Consider the following 15,706-nt stretch of genomic DNA (forward strand, 5'->3'; position numbering starts at 1 on the left):
ACTTTCTTCATGAATGAGGGTCAAAGTCAGTGCTCCCCTGGGGGTCAGGGCACCCCAGAGCAGACAGAGAAATATTCCCGATGCCCAGGGTTTCTGCAGGTAATTTACATGAAAATTGCAGTTTTCTGCTTTAAAATTAAATCAAACTTCCAGTCTTTATGAGTGTAGAGACAGACAGGAGGTGTGATCTCAGTTTATCAGCCAAGACCAACTGAAATTGCACTTTTTCTCCTCTGGTACTGACTGAGTATTTAAGCCCCTTTTTTCTGTTGTCCTTTAAAAATACTGGGCCGTGCTCCAGAAGTTTGGCTGAAGTTGGAGGTATTAGGTAAGACATTTTAGGTGAATACATATTTTCTGAAATTCTGTTCTCCTTCATTGTCCCTGTTTCACAATACTTCTCCTTATTTTGTTCGTTCAAATTAGGCCCTTGCCAACCATTTTTTAGTGTCAGTTTCTTGTTCATTTGGGCTCTGTTCTTGCTCTTTCAGGTTGAAGCCCTGCAACATGCCCATTATTGACATTTGTTCTTTCCTTCTCAAAGCTGTAGTCCTTCATTTTGAGTCTGACAGCCTGGTTTTTGTATAGTTGAGATGATTACTCTGAATTTCTTTGCCAAAGAACATTTATTTGATTTCTCATTGAAGAGTGTAAAATAAATACATCTGTGTAGTGTAGTTGAGAGAAGTATTTTTTGACAACTAATATAAAAACTTCTAGCTGACAGACTTCTTGAATTCTTTCTCAGTTTAGGTTTAATTTGCAATAATATTTATGGACAGCAAAAAATGGAAGTAAGGAACTGTAGTGAAGATATAAGAGGAAGAGACAATAGAGTATGTCACAACACAATGGGTTGTAAGAGAAATGGTGGATTCTGTGGGTGTTAATTTTGACTGTGTGAACCTTGATTTAGATGGAGATTGTGCTTGAGGTTTATATCAGCTGTAAAGACTGCGTTGACATTTAATTCACTGGGCTTTTTCAAGAGAGTGACTTTCACACACGTTTTACCATAGCTATGTTAGATTGGTGATGGTCTTGTCTTACTGTGTAAAATGCTACACTCTACTATTTAGCATGCTTGCTGGATAGGACTTGAGTTGGAAAATCCAGTGTTTTACACTGGAAGAAAATTACTGTGGCCATCACAGACAGACCAGGTGATGTTTTTATGTACCTGTTAAAGGTGCTGCTCATCTTCAGTTGAAGGGTCAGATCTTCTTATAGTAGGGGAACTAGCTGCTTTTGAGTGTGGATCTGCCCTGGGACAGCTGTGGGTGGCCACTGAGAAGCACTGTGGGTGAGGAAGTACAGAGCTGTTTGAACATGCAATGACACCTTACCTCTTCTACAGCCGCTACAGAGTGGGTGCTGGAGGTGGGAGATGCATAAGTTCTCCCATGTCTGTGAGTCCCGAGTGCCATGGTAATGTCTTCGGAAGCTTGAATGAAACAAAATAGACAGAACAACTGAGGATTTACAGGGGTTGTTGAAAGCTTCCTCATATCTTTGTTGCCCTGACTTATTTGCCACAGGGTTCATAAAACAGATCTGAAGCATTTTCATACATTTTTACAATTGTTTGGTTTAGTACTTATGTTTATTTCCCTTCCATTTTTTCCAGCTTGCACCTACTTACTTTTTTGTTGTGTTTTTTTTCTAAACATAACCTTGAAGTTAAATAAGTGCCAGAGAGATCAGTGGGAATTTACAGCAATAAACAGTATATTTTCAACAGTGTTTAGTGTTACAGTGACAAGGTAGCTTGCATATTTCTAATCTGCTGATAAGAAATTGTGAGAAGAAGTTGAAGGTCTACACTAGCTAAAAACATGTCTTTTTTTCATGCTAGGCATGGAGAAATACTTCTCTTCTGCCCCAGTAAGTGCTTTTCAGTTAGTATATCACAGATTCTGGCACTGTTCTTCCATCATTCTTTTTTCTGTTACAAGGTTTATACCAGAAGTAAAAATAATTTTATAGTCCTTTCATATTTGAAAAGAATTGCCCTGAAGTATGTACCACCTTGTGACTAACAAATACTTTGCCTTGACACAAATGCCATGCAGAAACATGTCACTACTCTGAAAAGGTTAATTAACATCACAAGTTGTTGAATGTCTTCTAAGTAAATAAACACAACCATTGCCAAATACATGTTGCATTTTTCTTTCAAGAAAATGGACCATTTTGATGCCTCAGGCTATTTATTAACTAAAACTTATTCTCATACAACTGTGTTTAAAACAGAAAGCAGACATGACTTGTACATGAAAACAAAGTAATTTTTAAGCTAAAGCAATATAAAACAAGAGTTACAGCTGCTCCTCAGCTATAAACTCAGGCCAGTGTACTGCCACATGTATAGTATTTGTTCTGAGCTCTCTACAGTATTCTGGAATAGATGTGTATTAGAAGTGAAATAGAAAACACAAGCTTGATTTTTTTTTATTTTTGGTGGTTTGTTCTTCAGTCTACACAGAGTACACAGTATTTAACAGCTTCAGAAAAGTCTTTAAAGTCAGGCTTCTTTGTATATTGTTTTTGTCTCTAGCGGCATTGTCTTATGATGTCCTGGGTAAGCTGCTATCCTGTCTTAAGGCTTGGTTTCTGTACTACAGTAATAAGCTGTTTAAGTAGCTAATAGAAAGTCCTTTCGAACAAGAGGAGCAGGGGGCTTGAACCATAGTGACTGTAGTATGAAGAGCTGTCGCATTCCAGAGCTCTATGTCTCTGCTTTTGTCCTTAGTGATTAGGTGTTCTATCAACAGGTGGTATTATGTTACCAGTTGCCTGCTTTGGCCTCCTTCCACCCCAGTAACTCATGACTTAGGATCTGAGTTCTTATCTGTTGACCATTATAAATTTTCTTAACTGAACTATAGTTTTTTTCTCGATGAAAAACCGAAAGTTATTTAGTTTCTTTTTTTTATTTTTAAGGTACTATCTTTATGCTCCTGAAAGAGTAGGAGTTAGTTTCTTAATTTCATTGAAATTTGTGGAGAGAAAAATGTTTTTTAGTTGTATCATTCTGGTATAATTTCCTAGAAAATAGGGGCTAGCACAGGGACTTAGCAGAGTTGTCCCTTGGTGTGATTGAGTTGAGCATGTACACAGAATCCACTCTAAATTGTTCTGTGCTTTTGGATGGGGTGGGCAATGCACTATTACTTTCACTAACCAAGATGTAATCAAGTTAGAGAAAATCAAAGCAGAATTATGATTAAAAATTCATCTGCTTTTATAAGTTATGTAACTTTTCTTTAAAGCATCTTCTAATTAATAAACTGTGGACCTACTGTTATTAAAGGTATGCTCAAAATGAGGTGGACCAGATTTGGAACATCTTCACTGGGTTCCTTTATGTGGTCTGCATGCTTTCATGGATTTTATTAAATGTAAACTTCCTTATTTTTATGACAAATTGAAGTTCGAATGGTGTGTTGATTGCGGAGCAGCTGACAGACAGACTGCAGGCTGACCTGCTGAAGTTCTTCCTGCTGTCTTGCTCCTATAGCTGTGCACAAAGTCAGTCTGAGATGGTGTCTTTCCCTTAACTGTGGTCTTGACTAAACTCCCTAACCATCTTGTACTGGTCTTGGTGGTTAAGGTATATCATGATACCTAGTTTTCCTTCTGGTATGCCTAGTTATGTGGTGGCCAGTGCTTGTTACATAGTTCTGCTATTCTTCTTGCGTACAGATAAATGCAGTATAACATACATTAGTTTGTAAGTGTAAATTGTATAGCTGCAAGAAATTTTGGAAGTTCTGTCCTTGAGCTGTGTCCATGAAAGAAGCTTTTGCCACCCTTTCCTATCTTTTATCTAGAGATTACTGTCACTGTAGGATGCGGGGCGGGTATTGCTGTTCACAGTACTAGGCCTTTGGCATGGCTTTATTCTGTTAAGGATTTTAGCTGAATTTAGCTATTAGATTGGTAAGACATTAATGAAGATGTGGCACTCTTTCACTTTTCCAAGTCAGCTACAATATTTACTAGAATAGGAGAGACCCCAAATTAAAAAGAATTTGTGTGTAAATTGTTTTGGCAGATGGTAAGGCTTTGTATTTCCACTACTTTTTATTCACTAAGGCCAGGAAGATAATTTTTTGGAAGCCTTGTGGTTCTGTTGTTGTGTACTTCGTTTATGCATGAGCTGTACCTTAATAATGCTTGAATGTAACTTCAGATGAAAAAATAATTTGAACTGTGCTTTTTAAAAAAATTCACTATTAAAAATTCTATAGCTCACATGCTTACCTGGGTTTTGTCCTTTCAGCATAAATTATTCAAAAAGCAAAATTGTTTTTGTCATTAAGATCTGCATATGGTACGACACACGAGTAGATCTGTGGATTAAGACATCACCATTTTCACGTGGTTTACTATTTATTGGTTTTTTTTCCTGAAAGTAAAATAAATATGAAATGAAATTGAATCTGCTTTGAAGCTTTGCTGATGGACTTCCACAAGAAGAGGAAGCTACTATATTCTGGATCTGTAGTTGTGTTCTGTGGATTGCATCCATTAGATCTAAGACATAGGAAGTTGCTCTATTTGAGTGGTTGTAGGCAGTTTGAATGGTAATTTTGACAAGAGAAAAGCACATCTGTCCTGGAGTCCAGGATAATTTGAGGGAAATGCATTGTATACAAATAGTTAACATTTGTAGGATGTGACACTGTGTTCACTGACGCAGACCACTGGTAGGTCTGAGAGTTGACATCAGTGCTTCTGTACCATCTGATTGTCATCAAAACTTGTGTTTTATAGCTTGAAACAGTTGGATGGCAGCTTAATCTTCAAATGGCGGAGTCCATGCAAGCAAAGCTGAAGTCTCCTCAAGCTGTGCTAGAGCTGGGAGTGAGCAATGAAGATTCAAAGGTAAGAACTATAAGTCAGCAGAGTTGGAATGAGTTGTGATGATAGCCTTATGTTAAAGTTCTATTAAAGGCATCCATTGGAACTCTTAATTGTTGTTATTCTTGTCATTATTTTTGTTTTTATATTTCATATAGGTTATAGTAAACACTTAGAATTGTGAAATACGGATATAATAGCATAAATATTCAGCAGACTGAGAGCTGTGTGACCAGCTCTTTTGGCTGTAACAGGAGAAATGGGGAATATGGTTACTTTAGGTCTCTAAAGTTTTTGTAGATAGTTTATTTTTATCACATAGCATGTGATTGTAGTTCTTATACTTTTAATACATAGTAGTTTGTAGCCTTCTACCATGTGTGTAGTTATGTAAGACATTGCTCATCACTTGCAACTTTTCTGTGCTAATGATGTATATATTTCAATGATGACACTATGTGAGGCCACAGAAACCCAGTATTTGGAGGTTTAAGGTAGAGTCTTAAGTTCAAGGATTTTAGTGACTTGGTGGCATACCAGAATCCAAGCTCACTAAAGAATGTAATTTTTTAATCATAAAATCTGTGTCTTTGGTTAGCCAGCATGTTTCAAATTAGACACATGATTTGCTTTTAACCTTATCTTGCTAATGGAAATTGGAATTTATTTCTGTGGTGTCTGTCAGAATGTTTACCTATGTCAGAATGTTTACCTATGAAAAGTTCAGTATAAGGAGTTTGAGGGGAGAAATCAGAACTCAGTGCTGCTTTAGCATTGTATTTAATTCAGTAATTTTACTAATGTGAGTGGAATTTCTGATTTATGGTGAAATAAAAGAGAATACACAGCTTAAGTTTGTGCTTCTCACTAAGGCTTGCAGCAGTTGTATTTTTTTCAGCAGTTCATTGCTGCCAGATACAGCAACTGGATAAAATTTTGTGTCCAAGCTACATTGATGAGCATTGAATACACATTCAGTTCTTATGGCAAAACTATTGAAAAATATAGACAGAAAAATGTCACTTTCACGTTAGACAGAAAGTTCTCTTTCTTGTACAAACAGAATTCATGTAGTGGACTTTTTCTACTGTTTCCTCTCTTACTAATTTTTGTTGATATGTTTAGATACTAAGATCAGAATTACTTTGAGATAATACAAGCCTAGAATAAACTTGTGGTGGGCATTTAGATGAAACAATGCAAAAAGAAAACTGATGCTCTCACAGTACAGACATTAAAATTTAAAAATCTGGGTTGGTGTGAAGATCACTACATGATTACTTCCTAGTACATAAGATTGACTAATATTTGCTTAGCGTGGGTAATTTTTCTGCTGTATCTTGCTTCTTGGTGATCTCCCAGCGCATTAAATATTGTATCTGAAAATTGTACCTACTGGATACCTCTTCTTTTCCTCTATGAAATTATGTGTGTGCCTTTTGTGCAGAAATGTGGTGTAAATTTAAAATGTATATTCTCAATTATTGGATTATTTTTTCACTTTTTTTTATAATTCAGGGATATTATGACTTGATTTTTTTTCAGGAAAGACGCAAAATGCTGTTACAGAGGATGACACATAATGCTGTTATGGTCTGGCTCATTAGGGGGCAGTAGTGCTCTTTGTCACCCCGGTTCTTTGCTTTTTTTTTTTTTTTTTTTTTTTTTGAGATAATACTCAGAATCAATTCTGAAGTCAGTCATTGCAGGAAGTGTTTAAGTATTTACATTTCTAATCTGTATATGACAATAGGAATTTCTCTTGTGTATAGGAAAAAATAAAGCCTATTAATAAAAAAACCATACTGAGCAAGGCAAATGAAATGGGCTGTTATTTTCACTTTTGCTAACTAAAATTAATTATACCAATGCATTTGTGTTTACTACAAATCACACTACTTAAAGAACATTTAAACTGTTCTTATTTACAAGATGACATTTAAAATTAGTATTTAAATTATCTCTTCAGGAGAGATAATCATAAAACTTGTGGCTATATGGATGTTACTTGTGTGTTGAGAAATAAAAAGAAATCTGCTATATGCTGTATAAATATTTATAGAGTACATTTTGTCAGCTTCAGATGAAATGCAGTGTCCCAGAGGAATAAATCCATCGTAATGCAAAAGTAAGGTGTTCTTTATTTCTTTCAGGTGGTTTAAGCTGCTAGTGACATTTGCATTTCCCAAGAAATAAAATGCTTGTGACCAGCAAGAGTTGTGATTAGAGCTCATGATTTTTGTTAAACTGTTTTTAGTTGGTTTTATTACAAATTTGCTGTTTGCTTATACTCAGACATGGAATTTTGCTTGTGTTAGCCCCAATATGAGCAGGGGGGTGGATCAGGTGGGCTGCCAGACACAGCCTTTCAGCCCAAGTTGTCCTTGATCTAGGCTGCTTTGGTTGCTGCTGGTGTTTTGTATGAGAAAGAGAAAAAAGGAACTTCCAATTAAAAATCCAATTAACAGTGTTTTATTACAATGATTATTTTTTTCAAATGTTTAATTAATCTCAGAATCTGCGAGAAGTGAAATGTCAATGAACTAGACACATGAAATAAACTGGTATAATAGGAAACATATTTTTGATTTGCAAGATCCCTTTGCTTCCCTTATGACATTTTGATGAGTTTAGGTGGCATTTGAGAACTAATGTGTAACTTATCAGCTGTGTATAAGGGGTTTTTTTTTAATCATAAATTTGGTGTCAGATTATTGGACTGTTGATTGCAACATGACAGTCAGGAGATTTTGTACAGAGTATCATTCTTTTTATGGCTGTAGGTTCAATTGACCAGTAGAAGGAGCACAAATTAACAATCCTGACAATCTGTGTTGCTAATTTAGATTTTTGATTTGCAAACAAAGACTGATGCCCTAAAGTGCTGTGTTTTTTTAGTATTTCTTTCCTCCAGTAATCTATTTGGTAACTTTCCACATAGACACACACTCTCAGATTCCTTCCCACTGTTAATAGCAGTAATTCCTTAGGCTATCTAGTCCAGACTTTTTTAAACAACTGTGATAAACTTCTATAACCATAGGAGAAGCCACATAAATAAATAAATAAATAATTTTGAAGTGTATAGGAAGATTGAAGGGCTTCAGAAATGTCACACAATTGGTGCTGAATATCTTCACAGAGGAATATGGGAAGTAGGAGTGTGTTCTTAAGGAGTTGTTGCTATTACTCATTATTAAGAAGATACAGTCGAGCACATTACTATATAAGGTATTTGTTACTGTGTATTTTCACACATGATCTGTAGTTACCATTTATGCTTGAAAATCGTTAGGATAAATAAATTATTCTTGCCCAGTGTTGTCTCTTGATAGTTATCCAATTTTCTTCTGTAAATCCACTCCACAGATTTTATTAGATTCAGTTATCTAATTGCAATTTGTCCTATGGAAGTCTTTGCTCTTTTCTGGTTTCCCTTTTCCTTATTTAATCTGAGAATTTATTCTTAACCATAAAAAACTTCTTGGAGGAGCTCTATTTTTCAGCATAAATATTATGTACATTTTCCTTGTGAAAAATCAATATTTTACTTCTTTTGTTCCTTCTTTGTAGATGTATATGAAGAGTTTTTACAGGATTTTGCCTGCTAGTGCAAGACAAACAGTAACTGATAATTGTGCTGGTTTGTTGAACCTGCTAGTGTAATACTTTTGGCAAAAGACAGATAATATTATCCTGATTTACTTTTATTTCCTTTTAAATAATTTCCCCTAACATCAAGATGCTTTAACAGGGTAATGTAACACATGAGAGACTGCAAGAAATTAAGAGAGATGGGCAATCACTAACCAAATGTATTTTAATCAGGACAAATGCCAGATTCTGCACCTGGACTGCGGCAACCCTGGATATATGGACAGACTGGGGAATGAGATGCTGGATAGCAGCTCTGTGAAAAGGGAGGTGGGGGTTGATGGAAGTTGAGTCTGAGCCAGCAGTGCCCTGGTAGCCAGGAGGGCCAAGCATGTCCTGGAGAGCAGCAGGGACAGCATGGCCAGCCGGGCAAGGGGGGGATTGTCCCGATATAAAATAGATACTGAATTATTAGAGAGTGTCCATGGGAGTGCAGCAAAGATGGTGAAGGGTCTAGAAGTGAAGTGGTATAAGCTGCAGCCGAGGTTGCTTGCTCTGTTCAGCCTGGAGAAGGAGAGACTGAGGAGATACCTCATAGCAGTCCAGAGCTTCCTTGTGAGGGGGGAGGAGGGGCAGGCACTGGTCTCTTCTCTGTGATGGCAGTGACAGAACCTGAGTGAACATAGTGAAGCTGTGTCGAGGGAGATTTTGGGTGGATATTAGTAAAAGGTTGTTCACCCAGAGGGTGGTTGGGCCCTGGAACCCAGGGCCCAGGCTGCCCAGGGAAGTGGTCACAGCACCAAGCCTGACAGAGCTGAAGAAGCTTTTGGACAGTGTTCTCAGGCACATGGTCTGACTCCTGGGGCTCTGAAGGGCCAGGAGATGGAGTTGGACTTTGATAATCCTTGTGGGTCACTTCCAGCTCAAAATATTCTGATTCTATGAAAATCAAACTGCAGTCTGATTACATTTGAAACTGAGGTGATACTACATATTCATCATTCTACAGAGTAAGTAGAAATCTAGAAATCTGGAATTATTATCTTGTACTTGTTAAAATAACAGCATATGTGTTGGGCTTTTTTTTCTCCTGTTTTTTACAGACTTTCTATATATTTCTGGACAGTGAACAAAATTGGTACCTTTTTGCTTTGTTTACTTCAATAAGTACACCATTCTACTTTCTGAGTTTGCCATTGTGATTACTTTTCCCATCTCTTACAAAAAAAATCCCAAAACAAAGTAAATGAGAAATCTTCTATCAGAGCTACATCAGTTACTTAATTCACACTATAGATTCTCTGCAGCCTGTATGGCATGGAGGCAGAACCTGCGCATTGATCAATGTGTAAGGAAATAGGGTGGTACTTTCCCTTCCACCTCAGTTTAGCCCTTTGTTTCTCTCTGAAAAAAATTTGTGTTTGTGGAGTGGCACAACAGTGAGAGTTGGTGGATGCTAATAATATGATCCCACTTCTGACATGTAGGAGGTGGCAGAATTGAGCATGTTCTCCTTTTATTTGTCATGTCAGTCCTTCATTTGTTATGTCAGTCCTTGCCTTTAGGGATGATGCATTTATGTGGCCTTTTTTTTTTTTTCAAAATAGAGGAGTAATTTTTATCTGTAAGGCCTTCAAAAAAGAGGACACTTGAAAGTAATAATGCTGAAAGAACTGTGATGAGGTCCAAAGATGAAACAATTGTAAATTGCTTCCAATGTTCATCAGTTCCCTCTCAATCACTTTCTTTTCTGATGAGAACATCACCCTTTTCCTTCTCAGAGCACAAACAGCCTTGTATGTACACCCTGGAACTGAGCTTAGTTTTCTCATCAAGCGTATTTGTAAGTCTCTGATAATTGTAAAAAGAAAATAGGGCAGGCCTTGGATGAATGAAAAAATATATAAGGATTAGATTGAGAGAAAAGGGTTTCTTCATTCCTATTCGGAGCAGTTAATTGGAGACCTGGATGCCCTCAGGTAGCACAGTCCTGGTTCAGGGTTTTTCTGTGCTTCTGAACAGGCAATGTTGCTGCTTTTGGCAAGGCATACATTATTAAATGAGTTTTGTTCTGAGTATTAAACCCTAATAAATAGTGGTGCTGTTAGGAAAGAAGAAAGTTCCCTAAGAGGAGGTTTCAGAATATGAGAAAGGTCCTCATATTTGTAGGAGTGGTGGTAAGAATGACAGTATAATTTTGAGTGTGTGGAAAAACAAGCCTGAAATTTATAACTTGATTCCAGCAGTCAAGTTGCTACAGACAGATGACAGAAATTTAATTGCTCTACCATGAGTGACAGAAATTCTGCACTTACAATGAAGAGCAAATCCTGCATTAGACTGTTTGGTTTTGATCTATCATAGCTATTACCCCTGATTAAATCCATTTAAATAGAGGAAAAAATGAAGCTGTTGTCTGGAATTTTTAAAATGCTGAGAGAACTTTTTTATTTTCTTACCAGCATAGAAATGGATGCCTGTGTAAGCTGTGTTCTGTAAGTTTGGAGTAGTTTGACATTTTAGTAACCATTTGTCAGATGGTGTGGCTCCAGGAGTATGCACTCACCTCTGGCAATTTTACTGCAGCATGTACTTAATTATCTGACTTCATTTGTCAGATATGAACAGATATGAACAGATATGAATTAAATAATTTTACATTATTTAATTTTCCAGTTTATAGAAAGCTTATAGTCTTTTCAGTATACTTACATTTCTTTCATCTGGCTATATGCAAAATTTATGAATACAGACTATATCACATAAATTTGCAAACCCTGTAACTGGTTACAGCCTCTATACATGCTCTGCTTACGGCAAAACATTCTTAGGACTTTTCCCCTGTCTCTTTGTGTCTTGGAACTAAAGAAGATGGTGCCAGTTTACTATTTATAGTTGGTTGCAGCCTTGGGCAGCCTCAGCCTACGGTTAAAAACGAATCTTTTGTTTTGTGCAGGAGTAAATTTAATTGTTTGTAATATGTAGCTGTAGTGTTGTCAGTCCCAATAAACAGCAGAAGAATAGTTCAAATATTGAAGTTTAAACTTGGTGACTCATTTCATTGCCAGGCAGAGTTAAACTTTAGGGCCTTGAGGGAGTTTAAAAACCAGAAAGATGTGGTGAGCTTTTCCTATTTAATGCAGTTGCTCATAACATCTTTTTTCTTAGAAAACTTGTTTCCTCTTTGCCTCAAACTAGTTTTGTAGTCTTGGTACTTCAGTCTTTTCAGATGAAGAAGACAAATCCCTGGGATTCATGGCAAATTTTCAGTCATTTATATGTTTTCTTCCCTGTCATTTTCAGAAGCTATGAAGTGCCTTAAGAAATGAACTGTTGCTTTTATTTGTATGTAGCAATGGAAGATAACCCTATTTGTTCAGTACTTTTGCTATGCTTTTGCGGAACTTCTGGAGAATATTTTTCCCTCTGCTTTTACTGAGACAATAAGCTCTGTGGTTCCTTCACAAATATGTAAAAAACCACCATCTCTCCCATGTCTCTTTCCTACCAGCTCTATGGAAGAGAGATAAGGTAGTCTAAGAAATGGATGAGGTTAGTGAGAGATGAATGTGGAAGTTGGACTTGCTCTAACAGAAAATCTAAGGTTACCAATGTTGCTCTTCTGCTTTTTCCTCTGTCACACAGGTTTTGACTGCTGCCTTTGTGACTTGAAGGTGGAGGCAGAAGTGGACAAGGTATAACAAAAGGAAGGGCAACAGAGCTGTGAAGGGTCTGGAGTCTGATGAGAAGGGGCTGAGGGATCTGGGGATGTTCAGCCTGGAGAAAAGGAAGTCAAAGGGAGACCTGATGGCTCTCTACAACTGCCTGAAAGGTCATAGCCAGGTGGGGGTCAGTCTCTTCTCCCAGGCAAGATAGGACAAGAAATGGTGTCAGTTTGCACCAGGGGGAGTTTAGACTGAATACTAGGAAAAATACCTTCACTTATAGGGTAGTTCAAATTGCATAGGAAACTGCTTAATTTGGGTTAAGAAATTACAGATTCTATTACTGTGTAAAATAAGTAAAGTAGAAATACTGTGCAGCCCAAAGGAGAAAAACTGATCTGTGTCAGAGCATTTGCATCTTGGCAGGGTGAGGCCCCACAGCTTACTTTGGGACGACTTTGGGGCTGTGCATCCTGTACCTAGTCTTGTTTCCTCCTCCATACACAATCTGTCACGTGTCTTGTGGAAAGATATGTGCTTGTCTTTTCTTCTTGATAATGTCAATACTCATGTCAGAAGAGGCTGTGAAAACAGTTGAATGGGTGACAAGGAGCAGCTGCCAAACCAATTCAATACTGTGCAGATCACACCTTGCTTTTGTGTCATGTACCTTTTGTCCTAGGGTGACGTTATGATGCTTGTATCCCCATTTGTGTGTTCTGTTTATGCTGGATATTATGTTCTGTGCCTTCAAGACTGGCTCTGAAGAGTGAATGTTTTGTTTTGGGTTTTGTTATCAGCCCGCTCCCCCACGGCTGGCGGGACACAGAGACAGGGAGTTTATAGTGCGGCTTTTGCTTTTTGCTGGGCTTTTTGCTTTGCTCTTGCTCTGGCTTCTGCTTGCTCCTGCTTCGCTCTTGCTTTTGCTTTTGCTTCTGCTCATTAGCTAGTTTAGCTAAGCAGTCCAATTTTTTTCCCTGGACTGTTTTTTTTTCTTTTTCTTTTTTTTTTTCCTTTTTTCCTTTTTTTTCCTCCCCTTTTTGGAACTACTTGAACCTGCTCTGGACTGGGACCTGGAAACACCGAGAGATTGCACCTCGTGGCTTGTAGCAGCCATCTCCAGTGCTGGAGGGACTGACAACAGAGCAACCACCCCCCAAGAGAGACTTTCTGAATTTGTCATCCTTTTCAGAGTGGTGAAGGAGTGTTATCATCTGGTATTGTTCATTCTGTGTGCTGGGGGGTGCTGTGCCTGTTAAATAAACAGGTTCTTTCCACTTCTCTCCAAGGAATCCTTCCCGAACCGGTTGGAGGGGGGGGGGGCTGTGTGGGTTTGCTTTCTGAAGGGGCCTCCTTTTGTAGATTTTCTCCCAAATTTGCCCTTAACTAAGACACCTTTAAAAAACATTAGGGTGAGGAGGACCATTTCCAATTACTCTGTTGAGTAATACCTTGCCAGCAGTTCTGTCTTGCTTAAACTATTACAAACTAATTAGGTGTTTTATGTGACAGGCATCTCACCAGGTCTGCTCAGAGCAGTATAGAAAGAGCCCACACTTCTTCATTTGCATTCAGTTTACATTTCTGTTCACCATTGTAATTCTCTCCTGTGCTTTACCTTTTCTTTGTCAGTTCTTTAAATTCATTGTTTTGTGAGTTTTGGTACAAAATGGTACTGTCAAGGAAAAGAAATCTTGTGGTAATGAGTTTCAAAACCAAGCATCTTTGGGGGTTAAAAGCATGGTTTTGAATTTAAAAGCAATTTTGTTGCCCACTTTGTCAAATTGCTGGACTTGGATTCCTATTACTTTTTCTAATTTTTTTGTTAGTTTGTAACTAATGGAATTGCCAAATCTGGCTTTCTGGAGAAATAGTATGTCTGCTCTTGAAAGAGTAGAAAGTTAGCATCTCCTGTGTTGCTAACATCTGTCCTGCTCAAGGCAGTAAATATGCAGTACATGCTGTCAAACAGTATCAACACCGAGCACTTGACATCAAACAGGTGTCTAACAATGTTACACAGTCTCTCTTCAGGTGGAAGAAGGTAGGTCATCACCTCAATCATATGCAGAGGAGACAATTTTCACTTGTCTTGTTTCCTGTTGTTTACCCATGACAGGAGTCTGGTATCTGAAACTGTGTGGTGTCTCAGTTTGTGCCACTTGGCTTTGTATGAATGTTTAACAAACTTTAAAACCTGCTATGGCAAGTGACCTTTTTCACTGGTTGAAATACATGAATTATGACCTCTTTCACAGGAAAACCACAACCCACAGCATGGTCTACAGCCTCTGAGAAAATCTTGTTCGGTATGATTGTATAAAATTACTACTAATGAAATAAAACATATTTCTAGAAGTGCACTGTCAGTGGCAAGACAGTAAGAGAAAGAGATTTCAAGGGAGAAAGGAAAAACATTTTTTCCATATTGAGACAGATCCTGTTACTAAGAATATATTTGGAAGCCTTGGAGTAATGAATGGATAATACAAAAAGCGAGAGAGAGCCAAAGCTACTGAAAATGCTTGTCTCTCTTTTTTAGTAATGCCTGATTTGCAGCTTTTTGTATTACCTCTGGTGCATAGAGGCAGGCAGCAGACTTTTAACAAGATTAAAAATACTAGATTATTTATCTGTCCTCTTTTGCAATGTCAACAGAAACAAGAAGTTGGGAGATAACTATGCTTGGAAATAAGTCGTGTTATGGGACTGGGAATTTGACAGCAAAACAGCTTGCCAATGTCTAGATTACTATGGAGCTCTGCTACTACTACTTCTCTCCTGTTGGTGTACAGTTCTTTGATTGGGTACTTCAGCACTAAAGGGTTGACTTGTCTGTTTCATGACATGGAATAATGTATTAAAGAATCATAGAGTCCTTAAGCCAGGAAAAGACCTTCAAGATCATCAAATCCAGACAGTGACTTTCTAATCTGTATCCCCAATACCACATCTGCATGCTCTTTGAACATTTTGGGGTTGGTGATTTCACCATTTCTGTAGGCAGCCCATTCTGATGCCTGATCATGTCAGTGAAGAAATTTTTCCTGATATCTTTAGGAGAGCCACAGACTTAAGCTTTCTGGAGGATGGACACACTACCTTAGAGGCTGCCAACAGGGAATTTAGGTGTGCCATCATACCTAGTAGTTCTTGAAGTTTTGCAGGCTGGAACTGAGTATAGGATTCAGTAACTGCACACAGGAGTTCAAATTCATGTCATCTTTACTCCTCTGTTCTGAATCCTAAATAAAGGAATTTCAAAATCTACACACGTGAAGGCAAATACATATTTTGTTCAGGAACAAGTACATTTTCAGGCAAACACTGCTTGAAAATACCTGAACTTACTGCTAGAAAGTGCCTTTTATTAGAAGATCGTAAGAATAGTCAGGAGGTTTATTTGAAGATGCAGTTAGAGGCAGGAAGAAAACCTTCTGTAGATTCTGGAAGGTCCTTTTGACTATAGAGAAACAATTCCTGAGCTGTTTTCTTCCTTGTTGTTATTTCTAGGTCACTTTACCTCTTCACATTCCCATTCCTTCTTTTTGTCATCTTGTCTTCATAGGAACAGATGCATT

At 37.7% G+C, this 15,706-nt stretch overlaps 1 protein-coding gene across 2 annotated transcripts in view; it reads left to right on the forward strand.

Moving 5' to 3' along the window:
- Window positions 1–15,706, forward strand: part of COMMD10 (COMM domain containing 10) — a 150,014-nt gene that overhangs the window by 18,497 nt on the left and 115,811 nt on the right. For both annotated transcript variants that reach the window (XM_038123862.1, XM_038123863.1), the window contains exon 5: window positions 4,780–4,890. In XM_038123862.1, coding sequence (XP_037979790.1) covers window positions 4,780–4,890 — 111 coding nt within the window. The remainder of the gene's footprint in view (window positions 1–4,779; window positions 4,891–15,706) is intronic.

Source organism: Motacilla alba, chromosome Z (genome assembly GCF_015832195.1).
Source record: "Motacilla alba alba isolate MOTALB_02 chromosome Z, Motacilla_alba_V1.0_pri, whole genome shotgun sequence".
Classification (NCBI taxonomy): domain Eukaryota; kingdom Metazoa; phylum Chordata; class Aves; order Passeriformes; family Motacillidae; genus Motacilla; species Motacilla alba.